Source organism: Pyrus communis, chromosome 13 (assembly GCF_041283825.1).
Source record: "Pyrus communis isolate YQ-2024b chromosome 13, ASM4128382v1, whole genome shotgun sequence".
Lineage (NCBI taxonomy): Eukaryota > Viridiplantae > Streptophyta > Magnoliopsida > Rosales > Rosaceae > Pyrus > Pyrus communis.
In genome coordinates this window covers 27,111,460-27,136,133 of record NC_142577.1, presented here as the reverse complement: position 1 = coordinate 27,136,133, position 24,674 = coordinate 27,111,460, and the positions used below count along the sequence as shown (strand labels likewise).

The following is a 24,674-nucleotide window of genomic DNA, read 5'->3' as shown; positions in this document are numbered from 1 at the left end:
CTCCACTTTAACTAATATCAAGGCATTTTGTAATAAAACCCTATACCTGAAGGATTAGGCTGGTGATAAAGTTGGGGACATTACCGGTGTTGTTAAAGTGGGGCCCCGCAGGCCCGCCGATCCAAAAATCCATCAGAAGATTAGTGTGAAATAATTACAACAAGGAGTGAATTAAAATTTAGGGAACTGAACTTTAGAAGCACATCCTTCCTTTGGAAGGAGAGGACACTCAATGATGTCTTGCCGGAAGTGTCGACGCACAAATAAACTTGGTAAAGTTGGCTGTTTCGGCCGGCCGAATCGTTGTTGCACTCTATCCCTGGTACCCAGCACCTTCTTTCAAAGCTTCCACTATGCTCTCTACGCTGTAAAATTCATCATTTGGCACGATTGCTGCATTCAACAGTTACATTTAAAGGTTGAATTCATTAATTTTGAGTGATATTATATGGGATTTACTTTAGGAGCGGTCCCTGATCAGCCTAGACTGAAACTTAATTTTTTTTGAAGTTAGCTAACTAATTACCAGCTTTTTTTTAGTATTTGTTGAAGGTTAACTTTTTTTTTGAGTTTCAGGGCTGCTTCGAAGTACTCTTTCCGAGCGAGCTCGGACTCGGAGCAGGTCCTGTGCTTTTCCCATTCATGTGACCAGAACCTGTAACCGTCGCTCCTTGGGCATTTTAGTGATGGCCAATTCTTATCAACTCTGCTCAAAAGCTCTGAGATCTAATTTTGATCAAAATAAATAGTACATAGAATGATTAGAAAAAGAAGACACTCAACACGCAGACACGCACAAAAAATAAAAATAAAATGGAATAGAAAAACAGTATTGTATGATCACTGTGTAATCAGAATTTGTATTCGAAGCTCCCTATATGCATACATATTCATACAACTATATGAACATCTTTTTGCGAATACTGTCTGCTTACATTGTTAGGTTATGTACACAGACCAGTGATTAGGTTGCTTAAGTATTATGTACCTCAGATTTGTCGAAGACACTGTCGGGATCACAGTTAGAGGGGTAGCCACCATCCTTGTAATTAGGCCATAGACCATGAATACCAAAATCTGCTGTAGGCTTTCCTGACTTGGGATAGCAACAAGTAAAGTTTGTGGCGTCACAGTATGCTCCTGGCCACTGCATGATATATATAAAACATCATGAGGATTATATACAGTACTAATGTCATATAGAAAAATAAGATCGAAGAGAAGAAAAATATAATGTTTAGCTAGGTTTAGAAACTAAAGAACGGCTGCGTAAAATTTCCACTAGGGTTTTGAAACTGAAATACCGTTGGGTTTTGAGATCGAAGAAAAATCAAGCTGAAGATAATGTTGATGTATATTCACTAAAATTAGGAAATTTTGGGACGGGCGTTACAGCTAGGAGCTAGCTGAAGCAAAAATACACCTGTTGAACAAAGTAGAAGAAATCGAAGTCTGGGGAAACACAAAGAACCGAGACGTACGGAGTGATCAAACGCTTTATCAAGATCAAAGTACTGCTGTATCTAATTGTTTCTTTTCTTTTTTTTCTGCAGAAGTAGGTTTTTTTTTTGTTGTGGGGGTGGGGGGGGGGGGTGCTGGGGTGGTGGGAGCGGGCGGGTTTTGCTGGGGACGAGCTATATTACAATGACAATATGCCTAGCTGAGATGTCTGTATAAATAGGAAAAGAGACAGGGTAAATGGAATATATCCCGGAAAGCATATGCTGATGACACCATAGCTTATGAAAACTTGTAATCCATCATTTTCGTGTTTAATGTGATCGCACACAACTTTTTTTTCTTTGCTCCTTCGTTCTTTCCACCTATTGATTTACCTTGAAATAATTTAGTCCGTTTACTTAACCATTAGTTACATTAAACCTAACTTACTTTGTCTTTTAATTAGCTTAAGATCCCATCTCCATGAACTGTTCACCAATATCAACCAGAACGAAGATATCCCGTAGAAGAGTGTAGAAAAAGACTGGGAGAGAACGAGAAGGCTTTAGAGGAAAATTAACGAGTTGAAGTATATATATTTTGTTGATAGAAAGATACAACAATGATTAACCTATGTAAAGGTAATTTGTACAGCTAATCTCTAGAATCTTATCACTTAACAGATTCTAACAATCCTAACTCACTCTTTTGCATATCAAGGGACAAGTGTATCAATCCACACCATCCATACACTCTATTCCCTAACATGAACAAGTAAAGGATATATATCCATTAACTCGTTTATTGAGTGACTAATTAATTTAATCTAACTAATGATTTTCCACATTTCATATTTCATATAAATTAAGAAATGCAAGTCTGGAAGCAACGGTTGATAGACGTATGTCATGGGAAGGAAGTGACCGGTGGATTAGTCTTTAAGTAATTAATTAATAAGATGGAACGCTAGGTCAGATAGCTAGCTTTTCCAGGCCAATCTTAAATGAAGTTAGCTGGATTATACTTGCTAGATCTGGCTTATTGGTGTTGCTTGCAAGTCATTTTTGCTTACGGACGCTACTCACTCTCATGGGGAGCATAGCGTCGAGCCACACTAGATCAGATGGTATCAAGGGTTTCCAATGGAGATGACCCTTAATTTTTGGTTGGATTTCTTTGAGTTAAAAGTAAGCACTGCACGATCACACGTGTTTGGTAGGGTTTCCAATAGAAATGGTGCTTCGTTATTAACTATACATGCATGTCAAGCACTCATGATCCTTTTATTTATTTGATAATAGTTAGAATATTAATCTATTTTTTATTTAATTAGCTTCTGTATGATAATCTATAAACTGGCCACTTAGGAGAATAGACAGCTAAAATCATCAAGGGCATTATTGGATGAAAACGGAACAAGACAAAGTTAAATATAAAGAACAAAAGAGAACGTAGCCAAAAGTGTGGTTAAAATTTATTAGCAACATGAAAGTTCATCAATTAGTCATGACTAATGACACATGAAGTGGCTAGCTAGTTGAAAGCAACATCGGTAGCCAAAGATACATACAAGAGTAACAGGTTACAAAGTAAAAGATTATTGTGAAAGAATTACAACAATGAATTAATTAAAATTTAGGGAATTGAACTTTGGAAGCACATCGTCCCTTTGGAAGGAGAGGACACTCGATGATGTCTTGGCCAGAAGTGTCGACACACAAATAAATTTGGTAAAGTTGGCTGTTTCCGGCCGAATCCTTGTTGCACTCTATCCCTGGGGTGTGCCCAACACCTTCTTTTATAGCTTCCACTATGCTCTCTAGGTTGTAAAGTTTATCATTTGGCACGATTCCTGCATTCAACAGTTACATTTAAATGTTGATTTATTAGTTTTAAGTGATATTATGGAATTTACTTTGGGAGCGGCCCCTGGCCAGCTCAAACTTTAGACGGAAACTTAATTTTTTGAAATTTGCTAATGAATTACCAGCATTTTTTAGAATTTGTAGAAGTTTAACTTTTTCTCTGAGTTTGAGGGCTGCTTCGAAGTACTCTTTCTGATCGAGCTCGGACTCGGAGCAAGTCCCGTGCTTTTCCCATTCATGTGACCAGAACCTGTAACCATTGCTACTTGGGCAGCTCAGTGATGGCCAGTTCTTATTAAGACTGGTCAACAGCTCTGAGATCTAATTTTGTACAAAATAAATAGTCCATGAAAATAGAATAATTAGCAGAAGAAGACACTCAAAACACACACAAATAAAAATGTTTTTTTTTTTTTACTTCAAAATGGTCATTAAGATTGACATGACTCCTCATGTTTTGATCCATGAGATTGACATAACTCCCAACTTTTTGGTTCATAGATTTCAAATCAATAGAAGTGGTTCCTAAGTTTGTTCACCATCAATCATTTTTGTCATTGTGTGAAAAATCTCCGTAAAATAGGAAAATTAACAAAGATACCCTCATTTTTTATCAAATTATTTTGGCCTATTATTTATTAAATTGAGGGTATTTTTATCATTTTGGTTCTTATTTAAGGAGATTTTTCACATAAGAACCATAATGATTGACGTGGACTAAATCAGAAATCACTTTTATCAATTTCAAATCTCACAGACCAAAGTAATAAGAAGTTATGCAATCTTAATGACCATTTTAGCTAAAAAGCCAAATAAAAAATGGAGTATGAAAACATTATGATCATTGCGTAGTCTCAGTTTGTATTTGAAGCTCCCTGTATGCATCCATATTCATATCTATATAGGTGTATGTATATTGTAAAACTATGAAATCTTATTTGCGCTACTGTCTGCTTACATTATTGGATACACAGACCATTGATTCGGTTGCTTTAAAATATACCTGAGATTTGTCGAAGACGCTGTCGGGATCACAGTTAGAGGGGTAGCCACCATCCTTATAATTAGGCCATAGACCATGAATGCCAAAATCTGCTGTAGGCTTTCCTGACTTGGGATAGCAACAAGTATGTTTTGTGTCACAGTATGCTCCTGGCCACTGCATGATATAAAAAAACATCATGTGATATAGAAAAATGAGATTTGAAAAGACGATAGCGTTAGTGGTTAGATGTTAGATTAGGAAATAGAGAGGGTTCAAACCACGACAAAATGCGAAGGCATAATTTATTTCCACCACTATAATAAAGGGTTACTTGCATATGCAAAAATAAGATCGAAGAGAGAAGAAAAATAAAATGTTTAGCTAGGTTTAGAAACTAAAGAACAGTTGCATAAAATTTCCACTAGGGTTTAGAAACTGAAAAACCGTTTGGTTTGTAGTTATTGGGTGGGCTAAAAAAAATAGACACTAAAAAAAAAAAATTAGAGGATTTATTGAGATTCTCAAATTTTGAAAATACTTTTTCGAATGAGTCGAGCCACTACGATGAAACTAAAAGAGTTCCGCATTATGAACCATGTACCGTGCACATCGCTTATACGGGCTATAAAAAGTAACATAAGAGGAAGTGAAGAAATAGAATATGAGAAAAAAAATATAGAAGAAAATGAAAGAGGATCATATTCTATTTGGGATGGGTCATCATAGCAAGCTGAAGCAAAAGCACACCTGTTGAACAAAGTAGAAGAAATCAAAGTCCTGAGAAACACAAAGAACCGAGAGGTACTGAATGATCAAAAGCTTGATCAAGATCAAAGTATTGCTGTATCTCATTGTCTCTCCTTTTTTTTTTTTTTTTGTTTCTGATGAAATATGTTTCTTTTTTTTTTTTAGGAATGACAATATGGCTAGCTGAAGGGCCTGTATTTAATAGGGAAATAGAGAGGGAATATGGAGTATCATGGAAAGCATATGCTGATCACCAATAGCTTATAAATCTGTGTAATCCATCATTTGCGTGTCTAACGTGATCGTACACTATATTTTTTTTCTTTGCTCCTTCGTTCATTCCACCCTCTATTTATTTATTTTGTAATAATTTAATCCAGTTAATTTCTCATTAGTTACATTAAGTCTTAAGTCTAATTTTAATTTGTCATTTAATTAGCTTAAGATTCCACGTCTCCATGGACAAGTACAGGATATATGTATCCATTAACTCATTGATCGAGTGACTAATTAATTTAATCTAACTAGTAATTTTCCACATTTCATTTCATATTTCATATAAATTATAAGAATTGCAAATCTGGAAGCAACTGTGGATAGATGTATGTCATGGGAAGGAAGTGGCCGGTGGATTAGTCTTTAAGTAATTAACTAATAGGATGAAGCGCAAAGTCGGATGGCTAGCTTTTCCGGGCCAATCTGAAATGAAGTTAGCTCGTTTATGCTTGCTATATCAGGCTTATTTGTGTCGCGTGCAAGTCATTTAATCTGCTTACACGACTCATGGGGAGCAAAAATATGGATCTGTATACCTAACTGAGTTACACTTTTTCGAATGAAATTCATTTTAGCATCAGGCTATACTAGATCAGGGAGGAGGATTCTCTCTCCTCCGAAACCCCTCCCGTCCTGTCCCCTCCTCTCTCAATATCTCTTTTATCTTTCTCTCTATCAAGAAAGTCACAGAAGAATTTGACGTGGCTTAATTGCGACTATTCAAATAGGAGGAAATGCGAGGAGGGAATTTGAAAGGGAGAAAATCCTACTCCCTAGATTAGATGGTGTCAAGTGTTCTTTTTTATACTCCTTGTGGAAAAAATGGTATCCGACTTACCGATCATGTGTTTGTGAGACACCACACACCAAATCAACATTTCGTATATATATTTTGTGTTATTCAAATGCACTATATGCTCACATCATGTTGGATGCTGTACACAAGAATTTCTCCTATTATAATCATATTTATTGACTAAGATATGGCTCATACATGTCATGTCGCGTTGGATAACATCCCATCATGTACACTTGCTACCACCAAACGAAGTAACGAATATATGGACTTGGCCATATCATGAAGACCTTTTGTCTAAAACTTTCCACTGTAAAAGGAACTTGTATTAGTGCCACGAATACGTACGAAAATCATGAGATAATTTCATGTATGTGGTTGATGGACCCCTCGATCAGCAATATATGGTGGTTGAATCCTCAAACTCAATATGAATTGGAAACTTGCTACAAAATTATATCAACGTATACAAAAGTGACATGTAACTGAAAAGTGTTTATATCTCAGATAATGATGTGATCTACCTAGACCTCAAGATAATAACATATACTTCTTCTAATTAAGTATCCCTAAACTTCTTCTAAGTAGTTAGCCGGTGCGCAGCTTCCATGACAAACACATTTCACCAGTTTTCTAGAACAAGATTTGGCTTAAGATAGATCTCTTCTCCTGTATGGGTTCTTTTTTAAAGTATAAATGGGCCATTCAATTTGATCTCTGCAACGCAGACGTTACTCCAAACGAAATCGTACTCCAAACGAAATCGAAATTCTTACAACAAATATTGTTCTTTTTTCAATAAATAAATAAATAGATTATAAATGCGAACTTGGCTGGTCTTGAAATTTAAAAGCATGCCATGTGCACTAGTTTTATACATGGCCCAATTACTCACCAAAACACTCTAAGCCAAAATCAATCGATCTTGGCCGGTGAAAATTCGAAGGACAATTTTCAACAAGACTCTTCTCATCAATGACATCTAATGACTGTTGATCTTTTATTTAGGATTGTTTATTAATACTCCACAATTTGTTGAAACAATCAAAATAAATTTTTTTTAAGGGTAATACTAATGAGTCTAAATTTGTAAACAAAATAAACTAAATAAGATATCACCAATATCAGATTCTCAAAACCACCGACTCCATCACGGAGAGATTTTTCAATGTGATCGGTACACGGGGTGGTACACCACGTGTTACTGTACAAATGGTGGGATATGTGTGTTAAAAAGTTAATAACTTAAAAAATAAAATTTCCCACCACTCTTATTAGAACACATGTTGTACCACTTGTGTTTCCGTCACAACTAAAAATTTCTCCACACAGTGGCCGATGGGTGATTGTTGAGATCCGTTGCTTAATATTAGACTGCTCGCATTTTTTCAACATCAAAATATTCATCGTTGTACTTTTGTTATTATTATTATTATTATTATTATTATTTTTGGTATTATATTCAAATCCACTTGGGAATACTGGATTGGCCTCAGCATAGTTCTCATATCGAGAATTGGACTCAGGGCAATATAAGAACAAAACCCTAATACAATTTGGAGAAACTTAGACCTGTCGAATAAGCATAGAGAACCCTGTAATTCAATTTATGGTTATGGATAATAAACTTCTAATACAGTTTCGAAATCATTATGAAAAAACAATTAGGAATACTAATACAGTTTCAAGAAACCTGGAGAATAAGGCTTATTTAAAAACAATGTCGAGGCAAACACTCTCGCCTCTCCAAGGGTTCGGATAATCCGAAGAACACAATGGAGTCACAGGCGACGGTGTGGGGGTATTGTGGGTGGTTGTGGGATTTATTGTTTTGGAAGGTGGGGTAGATCTAACAAACGGAAGGGCAAAGATGAAATTGTTGAGAGACATTTTAGTTGTAGGTGTATTCAACAAATTACCAGTGGTAATAAAACAACCCTTTATTTATTTAAAGGTGTAAAAAAATCTAAAAGGATGTAATATTATCAATCCATGTTAGTGAGTTTTTGTTTTTTTTTTTTTTTGGCTTAATTAAAATTAAGTACCGTGGTAATAGGATAGTTGGAAGATAACCCATGTAGTAAAAAAAAACTAGGATTTAAGTTCCTATGGTAAAGTCTGTTAAGATTTATGCTCAAAATTGAAACTTCCGTCAACTTTTCTGTTAATTATTAGTACGTGAGTTAGCTAACAATTAATGTAGAGTTCTGTTTTAGCTTAATATGTGTGGCTCACGTGCTAATAATTAACAAAAAAGTTGGACGGAATTAAGTTCTAAATAGTCAGGACTCATGAACTTACCACTAGACCACTTGATGTGGTTCATGTGCGTGAGTAACTAAGAAAATTAAGTTCTACATAGTCAGGACTCAATAACTTCATATATCAAAATATATTGTATTTTATCATAAATGGGTTATTAAAAACTGGACTACATCCAGAATTCATGATTAGCGAATGATGGATACATGAAAATTTAGACAAAGCTGATGCTGTGGTCTCTGAGCTAGCTAGTCATCTTTCTACATTTCTAAAAAGTTGGGAATTCAATTTGTGCACCGCACTTTCCATGGGGGAAGACAGGACACTCAATGAGGTCAGAACCAGAAGTGTCCACGCACAAGTAAACCTGATAAAGTTGGCTGTTACCAGATTCATCCACATTGCACTCAATAAATGGAGTGAACCCAGTTGCATCTTTCACTGCCCCCTTGATGTTCTGTAGGGTGTATGAGTCCCCATTTGGCTGTATACCTGTAACATATAAAATTATATATGTTTAACAAATGTGGATCGACGAACACAGCAAGGAATTAACATCAATAGTTACTGAAATTAGTGGGCTCAATATGAGGTGACTAGTGAATACAACATCTACCAACTAATAATCGTGTGTAATAACTGTTACGCATTGATAATTTGATCAGATTAGTTTCTTAATTTATTTATTAATTACCTGCACTTTCGAGGGCTTGGAGGAGGTTTATTTTCTTTTTGAGGTTAAGAGCAGCTGCAAAGTAACCGTGTTGGTCAATGAACGACTCTGAGCAGGTGCCATGTTTCTCCCATTCATGTGTCCAGAACGCTATGCCATTGCCGCTTGGGCAAGCTAATGTTGGCCATTCTTTTTGCATGCTGCTTCTTAGATCTGAAATCTGTGACATCATTTTTCATGATAGGATTTAGTGGCATCTAAAGGTTGATAACGTTCGTTAATTATCAAGGGAAGAGGACCTTCTCCGAATTCACTTTGTGGGAATTTTAAGAATCCCTACATCCTAATCGTTCATCGTATAATCATTTTTTGTTATATACTATTTGAGTTTAATTTTAAATAAAAAAGTCAAATAATTTATGACCGCACGATACATGAATAATGACTACGATGTGAAGATCCCTAATATCTCATCAAAATGATGCGGATGGAATCCAATTCCATTATCAAGAGCTATATATATTATTATAATTATAAATCTTAATTTGTCAACAACAGAAGATTAAAGTAGTACGAAAAAAACAGAATAAAGGATAAAAAGTCCAAATGCGCCATTGCTAGCACGCAGGGGGTGTGAGATGTGACATCAAACGTCACGCCACAAAACCAAGCTTGCAATTACCAGGGGTCATTCGATACATCCAATTATGTGTTTATATTTCTCATACATCACTACTCACGTGATGAGATATATATATATATATATATATATATGATTATACACAACTAGTGGGAGTACAGGCTTTCTCCATGCTTGCTTGTAGAGGACTTGTTCTTTACACCAATGAGGCGTGTGACCATTTTGTTACAATTTTGTCCAAGTTTAATACTGTAAAACTCATTTTTAACAGATTTCGAATAAATGATAGATGATTTTTATGTGAAAATGCCTAAATGTAGCAGATTTTGCATTAGATGGCCGGCCTTAAATGTAAAAAGAAGTATAAGATCGATGTTTTTTATGCTAAAAGACATTTTCAAGATTCAATTAAAATACCTCAGATTGATCAAAAGGGTTGTTAGGATCGCAGTTTGAGGGATATGAACCGTCCTTCTTATTCGGCCAAAGCCCATGAATACCAAAATCAGCTGCAGGCTTCCCTGTTGTTGGATAGCAGCAACTTTGCTTTGTGTCACAATACGATCCCGGCCACTGCATTACTCAACGAAAAAACACAACCATGACAAGGTAAAATCATAAGAACTAACAATCACATAGGTCAAGGGTTCGATTTCATCCGACGTGGCATAAGATAAAACGTCTCACTCACCTGCTGGACGAAGTAGAAGAAATCAAAATCTTCTGCAACACAAACAACTGAAAGACATCCTATCAGTAAAAGCTTCACAAAAGTTGAAGGGTTGGTCTTCATCCTTCTCACTCACTCTCTCTCTCTCTTGGTTGTGGCCTTTGACTCTTGAGACTGGTTAATTTGGAGAGTAATGATAGTGTATATGAAAGGGAGGTGACGAGCCTTATTTATAGGCAGAAATATGGAAAGGTTGAGGGGCCGAATATCCAGCCTTATATGCTTTCATTACCAAATTTTATGAGTCCACTGGATTATTTACGTGTGTAACCGTTGCATGATGATAGCTATATGTCGGCTCACCTTTTCTTTGTACAAAATTTTTCCTTTCATATTTGTGGGATTTTTTTTCCTGTCACATTCACTATTTTTCTTAATTTTTTTGTTTGTCCAACTAAACGAAATTAGCCATTAATTAATTTAAATCTCAACGCGGGATGCTTCTGTGATTTTGGCAGATTGTGTTAAGCTTTTTAGCTAAGGTTTGACACAGGTGTAAACAATTTTTATCATTTTTTTCCCATTTAATACGAGACAATATGGTGCATAATGTATGATATGGGAGATTTTTCAATATGCTAGAAATCTAAAGTGATACGTTATATGTCATTAGATAAGTGGAGAGAAGATTTTTTTAAGCGTTCTTGCGATTGTATGTATTTGTGTTCCACTGAAAAATCTCTCGTATGGCACACACTTATTGGCCATATTTGTGACTTCCTGCGACCTTTGGAAGTTACCTCGATTAATAAAATAAATGTTAGGAATATTGTAAGGAGTGAGGATCATTGCCGGATCCTTTGTGAGGATCTCGAGGATCCTCAAATCATATCCGTTCATCATACATGCAATTAGAAATCATTGTAAATTTTTTTTATTTAAAATTGAATATAAACAGTACCTTACAAAAACTAATAGCACGATACACGATGAACGAATGTGATTGAAAATTTTCCAAAATCCTCACAAAAAGGATCCGGTGAGAATCCTCTCTCCATTGTAAGCATCTCTTTGTACTTGCACCAATTATTTGATGGATTAGCCTTCCAAGTTAGGTAGATAAAGTAATGCTTTCACACTTTATTTATATTGTGTCAAATAAAACAAATCTAAATCATGTGGTTGTAACATGCATGCATGCATATAGAAATGTGGTCACCAATAGCAATAATGTTGGTGAAATAGCGTGCCGTGATTTCCATACATGCTTAATGCTTTCATACTGAAAACTTGGCATATGTTGATCAAGAGGATATTCTCTCCTCATTTTAGGAATTTTCATTTTGTATCTTGACATTAGCTGGATCTTTTTCTTACAAAATATATTCACAAAATACTTTTACGACAGTCCAAAACATAACAACAAAGGTACGTTACCACAATTGGATGAACCACAACTCACTGTCAAACTCATTACAAATATATAGTGTTATTGTCTCTGCAAATCGAACATGATACTTACTCTAAGTGGAGCAAACTATCATGACATCGAAAAATAGTTGATGACAATATTTGATCTTTAAACAACTAAGTACAATGATACATGGAGTTCCACTATTTCTTGTCATCATTGTTCACATGTTAGGCGGCTCAGGCTTAAATTTTGTCATTTGTGATGAAGTATGAGAAGATGTGAAAGCATTGCCCCTAAATCAGAAAGTTAAAAAAAATCTTCCAATAGCATAATAAGAAGTTTGAAAAACTTTCCCAAATTTTAATTTATTAGAACTCAAATAGTGCCAAGATAAATTGTGGAGAACTCATGTCTCTGTTTAAATTACAAGTCATCTGTCTACACTGCGGAGAACTGAATCATTACAATTTATGAATATATTTGTGCGTATTTGTGATTGTTTTACAGGATTTTTCGTTTAACATTTGAAACAGCTTCCTAAAATGATTGCCGACGTCCTTTTTCCTTCTTTCCAATGATAATCTGGTGGACAAGAATTTTGACAGTGTAGAGCAACTTAATTACATGCGTAATTACATTACGATGACAGCGAAATTTTACTATGAGAGAGTCCAATATCCAATGAGCTTACTGATATTATGGAAATTCTACTATGCTCCGGTATATGTAATACACTTGAAGTTTGGCCATCAAATCTTGGTCTGGACGATACTAGAAAATCTCATAATATCAAAGTAGCTAGAAGGATGGGAACTCAATGTTGGACGAGCATCTCGTCGGGCTGCATGGACATTCGATAAACCTCATGAAGCTGGCTAGTCCCAGATGCATCTTTGTAACATGTTATACCAGGAGTGTACCCAATTGCTCGAGTTTCACTGTAAAACTAAGCTTAGCCAAATTGGTTAGAGCAATGTGCTTCTAAGTTCGAATTCCCATGATTAATCTGCAAATACCTGAATTAGTACAAATATTTTTGTAACAACATAGTTTATCTTACATTTACAACAAATTAATCTGCATTCTTGTTGATGATGATTGACAGATATGTCAGCCTGCCGATGATCGTCGAAGTGGGTTTGGCGAAGAGCGTGATATCAAGGATCGCCTTCCACCGACAAAATGAAGAGTTTTGTCGAGCCAATATATTTTCTATGCTATGATAAAAATGATCTCCAGTTCGATTAAGTTCAACTACCAATAATCTCCACAAGAGCACTTTCCGTCTTTGAAATGATGGAACCGTTGGACATCTCGAAGAATTATATGTCTGTTAAAGATCAACGATATATACTTAGCAGCAGAGTGGCAATCCCCACATACCCTAAGGTTCTTCACGACGCGGATTGTTGCCCCGGGGGCTGTGTTTAAGAGCCCGTAAGCAATCGCCAACTTCTCACTATGGTATCTGAGAGAAACTTCTCTCTCTCTATCTTCCATGTTAGAATGAAACACTAGAGAAGTATCAGGAACATATCCAGCCAGCTTTAATTCTTCAACCAATTCGTCAACTGCCTGGTGCACTACAGTAGAAACAGAACGCTCCCCGTCTCCAGAAAAGAATTCGTGCACTACATTGTTCACCTCAATGGAGCTGCATCCCGGAATCTTTACAACTCCTCTGCCTCTCATCAACTTCCTTAAGTAATCCACATCCTCCCATCTCCCTGCTCTTGCACACAAGTTCGATATGATCACATAATCCCCACCATGAGAGTCATCTAACTCAAAAATCCGTTTAAGCACCCGCATCCCCATGTCTACATCACCGTGGCTGCCACAAGCTGATAACAACGTTCGCCAGAATATGGGAGTCGGCTTAATTGGTAACTCATCTATGAAGTTGTAGGCCTCCTCTAAGCGTCCAGACCGACCTAGCAAATCTATCATGCAACCATAATGCTTAACACCGGGAGAAATCCCATATTTCTCACTCATGCTGTAGAAATAATTGCAACCCTCCTCAACAAATCCAGCATGACTACACGCGTACAAGAGACCCAAAAAGGTGATATCGTCAGGTCTAATTCGTGCTCTTTTCATTTCTTCGAACATAGATATGGCTTTGGAACAATGCCCATGTGTCGCATATGCCACGATCATTGCAGACCAAGCCTGAGTATCTTTGACACTCATGTTTTCGAATACAGACACTGCATCCTCCAAGCTTCCACATTTTGCATACATGTCTATCAGTGCAGTGTTCACTTTAACGTAATTATCAAACCTGTTTTTCTTAACATATTCATGTATCCACTTTCCCAAGTCTAATGCTCCTAACAAAGCACATGAAGAAAGAGCACAAAGCATGGTTACATCAGTAGGCTTAACATTGCTTGCCTGCATTTCTCGAAACAACGCCAACGCCTCATTTGGCCGGCTAGTTCGAGCATAGCCCGTGATCATGGCATTGTGTATAACAACACAAGGGTCCGTTATCTTATCAAACACCCGCCGAGCGGCATCCAAATCATTGCACTCGGTGTACATATTTATAAGTGTAGGACACACATAGATGTTAAGGTGGAGGCCAAACTTGATAGCAAAGCAATGCAATTGCTTCCCTTCTTCTAACGCTTTAGAGCCGGCGCACGCCTTGAGAAGCGACGGGAATGTGTAGTCATCTGGGAAGAGACCTGCGCACAGAACGTGGGAGAAGAGTGAAATGGCTCGAAACGGGGTGTCAGAGCGCGCGTAGCCGCGAGCCATGGTGTTGAAGACGACGATGTCCGGGTGGGGAATTTGGTCGAACAGGTGGTGAGCGTAGTCCATGGAGGTACTCGTAGGGTTCGAGGTGCAGAAATTGATGAGCTTGGTGAGGACGGAGATGTCATGTTGGAGATGGGTTTTGATGGAAAAGGCATGGATTTGCTTGATTTCTCTCAAAGTCGAGCACTTGGGGACGAGAGAGAGAGGGGTGTCTCTGTTGGTTTTTGGGTGAGAGAACGGGCTTATTTGGACAGCCGGCGCTGCCATATCATTATCTTGTGTGTTTTGATGATGGAACTTGTTCCTTGTTTGTCCACCCAAAGCCCAAATTCTGGTTACCACATTCCCGTCTTCTTCTTTTGCACTTCTTTTTTGTTTACGTTATTTGGTTTATTTATTTATTCAGTTTAGTGGCTAGAATAAAAGAAGAGCGTGGTTGGAAAAAAAAAATGAGTGCAAAAATAATTTCTCAAATTTTAATATAAGATGAAGGAGAATCGAACGTGAAAGAGTTAGGTACTCTCATGGATTTGAGAGCATGCAACTTTCCCACATTCTGCACATTCAAACTAAGTACTAATATGATCCAAAAAGGTGGTGCATTTTGCCTTATTTTTGTGAATCTATGATTGTCACACTCAAAAGTTTCTTGACCGTAGGTGTTAGGTTTTTGGCTCTCCATTCTCATTGTCTTTAGCCTTATGGGGTCCCCTTACGTATTTCACAGTAGTTTGAGTGAGTGTGATACTTATATATAAGAATCATGTAACTTGAGTTTGATACGTATAACACTACTGCTACACTAGTGTAAGTTCAATATATTAGCATCACACTCAAATTTTCTAGTCCATTGTAAAAGTGTGACTCCTCTACGAATTTAGTATATTAGTCCACACTAGATAATGCATGACAGGCCATGAATAATGCAAGAAAAAGGACTGAAAAAAAAAGCAGCAAATTATTAGGGAAGAAAGAAGTGTACGTACTTTGCAGGGATCCCAAATCCAGATTAAATATATGCTCTTCTTTTCTATGGATGTCTTGTTTTTCAGTGTTGAAGTGCTATATATTGGAAGCACATTCTTCTGCACTAAAAAAAAGTTAAAAGACATTATTTACAATGAAACTTGCTGCTTTATGTGTCCCAATGTCTCATGATGTATCCAGATTCAGTATGAAATACTTGACTGAACGTCATGAAATAATAATTCATCATCAAGATTCAAAAGGGCTTCCATACTGATTAAAAACAAAAGACGAAAGGTGCTTTTGCATAATTGCAGACGATGAAAAATGAATCAGAATAGCCCAACGTATAGCTGATAAACTACTCTCAACTTATTGCTGATTAATTTTGAGTTAGATGCTCGTATTCTGTTATAATATCTTTTAACTATGTAGTAGCTAAGAATGTCATTTTTCATATCTCACGATTATTTGTTTTAAGATTTTTTATCTTTCCCACGATCTTACAACATTGGATGCATTTTATAGATCTTCCCCTTTCAAATTCTTGCAGCTGGTACCCTCCTGTTGAGGTCATTTTCTTTATCTTATTGTTATCTTTTGCCCCCTTAATAAAAGAAGGGGCTTTTGGATCTAGATCCAAAAACTTAGGTAGTTTTTGGGACCGAGTCCAGTATCCAATTACATATTTTGATATCAATTTTGCCCCTTCAGATAAAAATATTTAAATTCTTTAATTTTTTATCATTTATTCAGTTTTTAAATTTTGAATATTTAAATACTCAAACTAAAATATTATCTAGTAACTACCTACTATTTATGAAGAAAACAAGACCGATATAATTTAGTAACTACCTACCTATTGTATAGGAAGAAAATGCTTTATACCTACAAAGCATATATAATCTACCCACAAAATAAAAATAAATTACCTATTGTATTGGAAGAAAAATGCTTGGAACCTACATGGTGGAACATAAAAATATAAATATGATATAATATACCTCCATTAAAGGAATGAATTTGGAGAGAAGAACACAAAATATCACCCATGAAAAGAAGAGACAAAAAAGAGGAGGATTGATAGAGGGAATTGTTTGGAAGAAGGAAAAAAGGAGAGATGAAACGGACTGGGGGTTGAGGTGATTATATGGCTATAACTAATCCTACAATTAAGGGATTAGTTAAACCACAAATTATCACATAATTAAGAAATTTTGTGTATTTACTACAATTCGTAAGCCTAAGGGGTAAATATGGTACAAACCACAAATAAACATACATGGAATCTCAATTATTGGACTTATTTCAATGAAGTGGACTAATTCTACTAATGGCTCACAAAATTGGATCTATATCAAGTTATCCCATAAAAGAAATGGCATATCCAAAGTTTGCTTTGGTGCAATTGAAATTAATCCTAACATGACCCTAACATTGATCGAATCGCTTTTGGACAGATCCAAAGGTTCCAAATTAATGATTCTGATCAAAAGATGGTGCATGTTTCCTGATTCTTGTGAGTTTGTGACTGTTATACTGGAAATTTCTCAATTGTAGTACGTTACGTAGACGTTGGTTTTGGTTCCGTTTTCTTTGCTTTAAGGGATTCCCACTTTATATTCATATGAATAATGCAAGAGTCTTTGGAGCAGGGTAATTATTATATCCAAGCACATGAAAATAATGCAGGGAAAAAGCAGTAAATTATTAGGAAAGCATTGTTCTTTGTTCCTTCTGTACTACAGAAAGTTGAAAGCCATGATCCGGAAGCAGTATTGACATTTGACCGAAGACAGTTCAGTTGAAAATTATAGTATGCGTACCATGAACGAATAAAAGAATTATGAAATTAAAGAATATTGAAATCGAAGAAATACAAGAAGATTCATTAAGAAGGTTACATAATTCGTAAGATTACATTGTAATGGACTTATAAGACTCCTATTTATAAGAGAAAAATGAAAATAAATTCTAAACATAACAGATAAATAATCATAATCCTTGACCCACAACAAAACTAATAAAATAACAATAATAATAAGAACTAATTTTCCAACAAATTCATCATAAAAAATGCTTCCATACCGAACCAAAAAAAAAAAAAAAAAAAAAAAAGCAAAAACAGAAAGTGATTTTGCATAATTGTAGAAATGGGAAACGAATCATGTGGTGAAATTCTACTTCTTGCAAAATTTTTATCAGAGTTACTAATTAAAATGCTCCATTACGATTTCAGAATTGTCTTACAATTTGTTTCACAGAAGTGTACGTACCAACTACCCCAACAAAAGACCCTATTACCATAATCGCAACAATTACCGCCAACTCGAACCCGAATCTCCTAGCAGCAACGTTAATCTTGAGGTAGAACAAGCACGGCAGCAAGACTGAGACCATCACGTTCAGAGATGCGCCGATTAAAGCCATTAAGTAGCTAAAAAACGGAATGGCCAAGGCCACAATTACGGTGCTAATTACAATTAAGGTTCGCACGAAGATGCTAATTGTGCGACTGTTGCGAAAAGGGCGTGTATCCTCAATAGCAGCAGCAATCGGAGTGATTATAATTGCATACTTTGTGAGGGGATTAATTATAGTAATGTAAATTGCTATCCTTGAACTAATTTTTCGTACTGGAAGATTTAATGTGACTTGAGACTTCAATTCTTGTCCGAACATCAAGTAACCTAAAACCGCCATTGATCCGTAGGTGATGGTGCTTGCAACGAAGCAGATAAGTAATACCTGCAATGATGGGGAAAATGGACATGGTCAGATCACTGCAAAAGATTTCAGGAACAAATAGAATCTGTTACAAAAATTTTAGTGACTTCAATAAAAAATTGAAAACGAACAAGGTTTCAATCAAAGAATGTTGATAAATAGGGACCGCATCCAAAGTTACCCAAATTTTAATCAAAAATTAAGTTGAAGGAGACTAAACCGACAATAAGCCATGTGTGAATCATGATTTAATGCCTCTTTATAGTCCTCTTATGTGTTTCTCTCGTTCTGTTTTTTATTAAAAATTTGTAACCGTTCTATCTGCGCATGTTCCATGAATTATTTAACCGCGCTTCAAAAATACTGACCTTGGAGAATTTGCTCCTGTCCTTCATGGAATTGCACAATGTGGGAAAAACTGCATGGCCACAATAGCAGAACAGATACAAGCTCACAGCAGTAGGCAATCCTCTCAAATTAAGAAGAACATCTCCTTCATGAAACCCTACACCATCAACCGCACCAACCCAAAACACGCAGGCAACCAAAAGAAGAGAAGCGAAAACTCCTCCGGCGGAAACATAAGCCAACAATCTTAGACTCTTCAGCCATGTCGTTGGCAGAATTACAAGGGCAGTGAGCAAAACAAAGCATTGTTTGCCTCCGACTTTGAGGCCTGCCATGTTAAAACCCATGCTTGGGAACAACTGGTTTAAGTTGTCACCTTCTAATATTAGAAACTCAACAGCTACCAAATACAGCTCAAGGTACATAAAAATGGAGATGGCGACTCTTCCTTTCTGTCCATAAGCAGCTTCTCCAATGTTGGGATAACTCTTGATCCGCGGATTCCCGTCCATGCATCGTTGTAGAAGCAACCCGGTATACCAACAAAGAAGTGCCAACAGGAAAAGAAGGATTAAGCTCAACCACCCTCCTTCAGAAAGTGCAATTGGAATCGATAGAATCCCAACTCCTGAAAAATTAAACAAGGTAATTAAGAATGTTTTGTGTGAAGGGGTCAGACAAGCTAACCTAGTCAACTGACCTAACTCATGTTTGTCGTCATTAAGAAAGTTAAAAAATATGGCGTGACGGAGACAAAAAAGAGACAAATTTACCTGATAACGTGTTGAGACCATTAAAACATGTTCTGAAAAATGAGGTGCCTCCACCTTTGGTTGATTCCTGTGAGGGTAGGTTTTGGCTCTCAATTTTCTCTGCTTTAAGGCTGTCCATTTTTTGTGCTGCCCACTATAAAAACTTTGGTTCCACTGAGGAAGCAAGGGCTATCCAGTTATATAATGCAAAAAGGTGACCAAAGCTAGCATTGCCAGAAACGATTGAATTCCAATAACAAAATCATTTGTTCCTGGAAAAACAGAAAAGAAAGGGAAATGGATGGTGAGGATGAGTAGATAGCCACACAAACAAACATCAATATTTAATTAAAGAGAGCATTAGGCAGCTTGTGTTAGACGAAGTCCGTGTCTGGTTTCTGTTCCCGGGACTTCAGGAAGTTGTGATCAACCTAAACTCTTATCTATGAAAAGTTAGCTCAGTTTACAACTCTTTTAAATGTTTGTTGTTTCTGTGATACGTTTCCTTTGTATCTTCTGTTGTAATTTTTGAATTTTGAATAACCTTGTAAATAGGGATTTCATTCCCTGATGTAATCTGAAGTGGAATATAAATACATGCAGCCTCTCATTGAAAAGGCATGCAATTGAAGTGAACCCTTGAATATACTTAAGTTTTACATGGTATCAGAGCCCTAGCAGTCTAACGACACAGATCCAATTTTTTTCCCCATTGGCTGACAGCTCGAACGCATGCAATTGAAGATACAAAGGAAACGTATCACAGAAACAACAAACATTTAAAAGAGTTGTAAACTGAACTAACTCTTCATAGATGAGAGTTTAGGTTGATCACAACTTCCTGAAGTCGCGGGAACAGAAACCAGACACGGACTTGGTCTAACAGCTTGTACAATCTGTGGAATTTAATTGGTGAAAATTACACGTCTATAGGCTTTCAAAAGGAAACCCACTTACATGTTTCGAACTTTGCTTTAGAAGAAATTAAGCCTACTTTCCATTATTAAAGCCGCATAAGTTTTAGTTTTCTGATAGACAAGTGAACAACTCATTTAAGTGTATCGTTTCAAAGAGTCAAGACATTCTTCTTTTATGTTTCCCATGATCGATCGATGCCTAGTAGTATTGTGATCATTTGCCTAGCATTATGTATGAAGAGAGTGGAAATATGACCGCATTAACAACGATAAAGGTGCTTCCATCCCATGTATATGCTTGCTTGTATAATTGTATGGAAGACGTTAAATAGAGCTATGATCATAATCCATCACCATGGTATCTGAGAGAAACTTCTCACAACGGTATCTGAGAGAAACTTCTCTCTCTTTATCTTCCATGTTAGAATGAAACACTAGAGAAGTATCAGGAACATATCCAGCCAGCTTTAATTCTTCAACCAATTCGTCAACTGCCCGGTGCAGTACAGTAGAAACAGAACGCTCCCCGTCTCCAGAAAAGAATTTGTGCACTACATTGTTCACCTCAATGGAGCTGCATCTGGGAATCTTTACAACTCTTCTGTCTCCCATCAACTTCCTTAAGTAATCCACATCCTCCCATCTCCCCGCTCTTGCACACAAGTTCGATATGATCACATAGTCCCCACTGTGAGAATCATCTAACTCAAAAATCCGTTTAAGCACCCGCATCCCCATGTCTACATCACCATGGCTGGCACAAGCAGATGGTTGGGTTTCGTACAACCATCAATTTTATTTGAAAAAAAAAAAAAAATCAGAGAGACTATTATACATATTTATAAAATTATACAAAGAACATAGTGATTTTCTCAAGAAAAATAGTTTTTTTTCTTGGACGCTCATGGGGTGGTAATCAAGCGATTGATGAACTTGAGGACGGTTGAATTTCACAATAAAATTGAAGAGAAAGCCTTTATAATTTAGACAAGAAAATGGATGTTCAAAGAAAGTGAAAAATAGGTGTCCAGAGAAAAATAATCATAAAAAATAAAAGAAAGGTATTCAGATGTTCAGAAACGAAATATAAGTGTACATACGATCACTCTTCCCAGATATGGTAAAAAGTTTGTTTTCCAACTTCCTCTTTTTTTTTTTTTTCTTTTTTTTTTTTTACTGGGTTCAAATTTGTCCAGGAAACCTTTAGATGATGGAACTTGTTTCTTGTTTGTCCACCCAAAGCCCAAATTCTGGTTCTACTACTACATGCAGCCCAAGCCTAAATATATATATTTTTTTTGGGATTTTAATTTACCACATTCCCCTTCTTCTTGTGCACTTCTTTTTTTGTTTACGTTACTTGATTTATTTATTTATTCAGTTTAGTGGCTAGAATAAAAGAAGAGAGTGGTTGGGAAAAAAAAAATTAGTGCAAAATAATTTCTCAAATTTTAATACAAGATAAAGGAGAATCGAACATGAAAGAGTTAGGTGCTCTCATGGATTTAAGAGCATGCAACTTTCCCACATTTTGCAAATTCACTCTGCACATTCAAACTAAGTACTAATATGATCCAAAAAGGTGGTGCATTTTGCCTTATTTTTGTGAATCTATGATCGTCACACTCAAAAGTTTCTCGACCGTAGGTGTTAGGTTTTTGGCTCTCCATTCTCTTTGCCTTTAGCCTTATGGGCTCCGACTTTAGGTGTCTTTCCTTAGACATTTCACAGTAGTTTGTGTGAGTGTGATACTTATATATAAGAATCATGTAATTTGAGTTTGATACGTATAACATTACTGCTTCACTAGTGTAAGTTCAATATATTAATATCATACTCAAATTTTCTAGTCCATTGTAAGTGTGTGACTTCTATACGAGTTCCATATATTAGTCCACACTAGATAATGCAAGAAATAGGACTGAAGAAGCATCAAATTATTAGGGAAGAAAGCAGTGTACGTACTTTGCAGGGATCCCAAATCCAGATTAAATATACCAGATTAAATATATGCTCTTCTTTTCTTTGGATGTGTTGTTTTTTAGTGTTGAAGTGCTATATATTGGAAGCACATTCTTCTGCTCTAAAAAAAGTTAAAAGTCATTATTTACGATGAAACTTGCTGCTTTATGTGTCCCAATGTCTCATAATGTATCCATATTCAATATGAAATACTTGGCTGAACGTCATGAAATAATAATTCATCATCAAGATTCAAAAGTGCTTCCATACTGATTAAAAACAAAAGACGAAAGGTGCTTTACTGCTTTTGCATAATTGCAGACGATGAAAAATGAATCAGAATAAGCCGATATATAGCTGATAAACTATTCTCAATTTATTATCGATTAATTTTGAGTTGGATACTCGTATTTTGTTATAATATCTTTCAATTAACTAACAAGCTAAGAACATCATTTTTCCTATCTCAGATTGATTGTTTTGAGATTTTTTATCTTTCACACGATCTTACAACGTTGGATGTATTTTATAGATCTTCCTCTTTCAAATTCTTGCAGCTGGTACCCTCCTTTTGAGGTCATTTTCTTTATCTTATTGTTATCTTTTGCCCCTTTAATAAAAGAAATGGCATATCCAAAGTTTGCTTTGGTGCAATTGAAATTAATCCTAACATGACCCTGACATTGATCGAGTCGCTTTTGGACAGATCCAAAGATTCCAAACTAATGATTCTGATCAAAAGATGGTGCATGCTTCCTGATTCTTGTGAGTTTGTGACTGTTGTACTGGAAAATTTCTCAACTGTAGTACGTTTCGTAGGCTTTGGTTTTGGTTCTCCGTTTTCTTTGCTTTAAGGGATTCCGACTTAGCAGAGTAATTATTATAACCAAGCACATGAAAATAATGCGGGGAAAAAGCAGTAAATTATTAGAGCAAGTCCAGCCCAAGACAATAGGCTGGTCTAAAGTCCAAAAATTGAGCCGGCACCCCCAAAAAACACCCCAACCAAGCTTAATAAGCTGGCACCCAATCCAAGCCAGTCTTTAGGCCGGTCTAAAATGTGCTGAGTTAAGGTCCGACCTACATGATGCTAGGATGATGTTAGCCACCTAATATCCTATTTTTGCGTCAGGCACGTGGAAAACACGTGCGCATGGTTGCAAGTGGCCGACAGCATCGCAAAGGTGGGGCCCACTATGCAGGATATGTGGCACAATGTGGACCGTTGGATTTCCAATGGCTATTTTTCTAGGCTATTGGATTTCAACAGTAAAAAAAATTGAAATTTAAAATTAATGGCTACTGACGTGGCACAATGAGGACCATTTGATTTTTAGATCAACGCTCCGCCAAAAAACTTAAAAATAAATAAATAAAATGTCAAAAATTAATAATAATTTTTTATAAAATCAGAAATTAAAAATCAAATATTTTATTATAAAAATTAATAATATTTTAATAAATTGACTAGGCTATTTAGTTTTAGAGATGAAAATGTATTTGGCCAATTAAATTATTCATAAGGTCTATCACTGTACACTGAGTAGATTAAATAGACTGAATGCTAACGTATTTTTTAAGAGTCGACTTGCTCTTAGGAAAGCAGTGCACTTTGTTGGCTGATTAAAAACCGGATTAAGTTTGCTCCTTTTTCTATGAATTTCTTGTTTTTTTTGTTTCGTGGATGCTATTGGACACACATCCTCTCCACTACGGAAAGTTGAAAGCCATGATCCGGAAGCAGTATGGACATAAACGCCATAACCGACAGTTCTGTTGAAAATTAAAGTATCCGTACCATGATTGAATAAAAGAATTATAAAATTAAAGAATATTGAAATCGAAGAAACACAACAAGATTTGTTAAGAATGCTACATAATTCATAAGTCTACAGTGCATCGGACTTATAAGATTCCTATTTATAAGAGAAAACGAAAATAAACCTTAAATATAACGGATGAATAATCATAATCCTTGGCTCACAAAAAAAATCTAAAATAATAATAATAATAATAATAATAACTAATTTTCCAACAAATTCATCGTAAAAAATGCTTCCATACTGAACAAAAAAAAGGAAAAATTTTATTCTAATGATTGTCTAAAATTACTTTTTGAAAAAATTCTAATCCTTAGCATTTAGTTGTAACTTTTTAATATTAAATAGGTTGTAATAATTATTGAGTTTTTTGTTTGTAGGTTATATATAGATTCCCATAAATAATAAAAATGTTATTTATCATTGATAGTTATTATTAAGTTCTCATAATAAGAAAGTTCATATATTTTTTATTGTGCGTGAATTTCTCCATATATATTACGTACCGATATATTCTTACCGAGACTTTTGTACCTATGAGTAATATAAAGTACCTAAAGTTATGTATCGAAACTTATGTGCCGATACTTTCGTACTTATGAATAAAATAAGATACCGAATGTTATGTATAAATTGATTTTGTTT

At 35.8% G+C, this 24,674-nt stretch overlaps 4 protein-coding genes, 1 long non-coding RNA gene and 1 pseudogene across 5 annotated transcripts; all 6 read right to left on the bottom strand.

Annotated features, from left to right (window-relative positions):
* Nucleotides 1–89: 89 nt before the first annotated feature.
* LOC137736313 (uncharacterized) lies at nucleotides 90–1,646 on the bottom strand. The gene is made up of 3 exons (XR_015954593.1): nucleotides 1,424–1,646; nucleotides 527–1,147; nucleotides 90–393 (listed from the first exon to the last, which is right to left on the bottom strand). It is a non-coding gene; the product is annotated as an uncharacterized LOC137736313 (long non-coding RNA).
* A 1,246-nt stretch (nucleotides 1,647–2,892) lies between these two features.
* On the bottom strand, nucleotides 2,893–5,363 carry LOC137738167 (ribonuclease 3-like). The gene is made up of 4 exons (XM_068477793.2): nucleotides 5,038–5,363; nucleotides 4,309–4,464; nucleotides 3,428–3,626; nucleotides 2,893–3,292 (listed from the first exon to the last, which is right to left on the bottom strand). Exons 1-4 carry the CDS (start codon nucleotides 5,140–5,142, stop codon nucleotides 3,069–3,071), a joined length of 684 nt encoding a protein of 227 aa, XP_068333894.1. The 5' UTR covers nucleotides 5,143–5,363; the 3' UTR covers nucleotides 2,893–3,068.
* A 3,129-nt stretch (nucleotides 5,364–8,492) lies between these two features.
* LOC137737999 (extracellular ribonuclease LE) lies at nucleotides 8,493–10,564 on the bottom strand. Its single transcript, XM_068477595.2, has 4 exons — nucleotides 10,376–10,564; nucleotides 10,102–10,257; nucleotides 9,066–9,264; nucleotides 8,493–8,863 (listed from the first exon to the last, which is right to left on the bottom strand). Exons 1-4 carry the CDS (start codon nucleotides 10,475–10,477, stop codon nucleotides 8,640–8,642), a joined length of 681 nt encoding a protein of 226 aa, XP_068333696.1. The 5' UTR covers nucleotides 10,478–10,564; the 3' UTR covers nucleotides 8,493–8,639.
* A 2,169-nt stretch (nucleotides 10,565–12,733) lies between these two features.
* On the bottom strand, nucleotides 12,734–16,872 carry OTP85 (Pentatricopeptide repeat (PPR) superfamily protein). The gene has a single exon (XM_068477934.2). It carries the CDS (start codon nucleotides 14,802–14,804, stop codon nucleotides 13,023–13,025), a length of 1,782 nt encoding a protein of 593 aa, XP_068334035.1. The 5' UTR covers nucleotides 14,805–16,872; the 3' UTR covers nucleotides 12,734–13,022.
* An 826-nt stretch (nucleotides 16,873–17,698) lies between these two features.
* Nucleotides 17,699–19,646, bottom strand: LOC137736724 (amino acid transporter AVT1J-like). The gene is made up of 3 exons (XM_068475962.2): nucleotides 19,352–19,646; nucleotides 18,599–19,206; nucleotides 17,699–18,251 (listed from the first exon to the last, which is right to left on the bottom strand). Exons 1-3 carry the CDS (start codon nucleotides 19,467–19,469, stop codon nucleotides 17,739–17,741), a joined length of 1,239 nt encoding a protein of 412 aa, XP_068332063.1. The 5' UTR covers nucleotides 19,470–19,646; the 3' UTR covers nucleotides 17,699–17,738.
* A 925-nt stretch (nucleotides 19,647–20,571) lies between these two features.
* Nucleotides 20,572–20,985, bottom strand: LOC137736312 (pentatricopeptide repeat-containing protein At2g02980, chloroplastic pseudogene; annotated as a pseudogene).
* Nucleotides 20,986–24,674: the final 3,689 nt, after the last annotated feature.

Bases quoted from the DNA above. Each gene is read 5' to 3' on its own strand.
- LOC137738167 (XM_068477793.2), bottom strand. From the start codon at position 5,142: ATGAGATACAGCAATACTTTGATCTTGATCAAGCTTTTGATCATTCAG. The intron at 4,465-5,037 runs GTGTGCTTTTGC...TATATCATGCAG, and splicing joins TCTTCTACTTTGTTCAACAG to TGGCCAGGAGCATACTGTGA. The intron at 3,627-4,308 runs GTATATTTTAAA...GTACAAAATTAG, and splicing joins GCGTCTTCGACAAATCTCAG to ATCTCAGAGCTGTTGACCAG.
- LOC137737999 (XM_068477595.2), bottom strand. From the start codon at position 10,477: ATGAAGACCAACCCTTCAACTTTTGTGAAGCTTTTACTGATAGGATGT. The intron at 10,258-10,375 runs GTGAGTGAGACG...TGAGTAATGCAG, and splicing joins TCTTCTACTTCGTCCAGCAG to TGGCCGGGATCGTATTGTGA. The intron at 9,265-10,101 runs GTATTTTAATTG...ATGATGTCACAG, and splicing joins ACCCTTTTGATCAATCTGAG to ATTTCAGATCTAAGAAGCAG.
- OTP85 (XM_068477934.2), bottom strand. From the start codon at position 14,804: ATGGCAGCGCCGGCTGTCCAAATAAGCCCGTTCTCTCACCCAAAAACC.
- LOC137736724 (XM_068475962.2), bottom strand. From the start codon at position 19,469: ATGGACAGCCTTAAAGCAGAGAAAATTGAGAGCCAAAACCTACCCTCA. The intron at 19,207-19,351 runs GTAAATTTGTCT...TTAATTTTTCAG, and splicing joins TGGTCTCAACACGTTATCAG to GAGTTGGGATTCTATCGATT. The intron at 18,252-18,598 runs GTCAGTATTTTT...CCATCATTGCAG, and splicing joins ACAGGAGCAAATTCTCCAAG to GTATTACTTATCTGCTTCGT.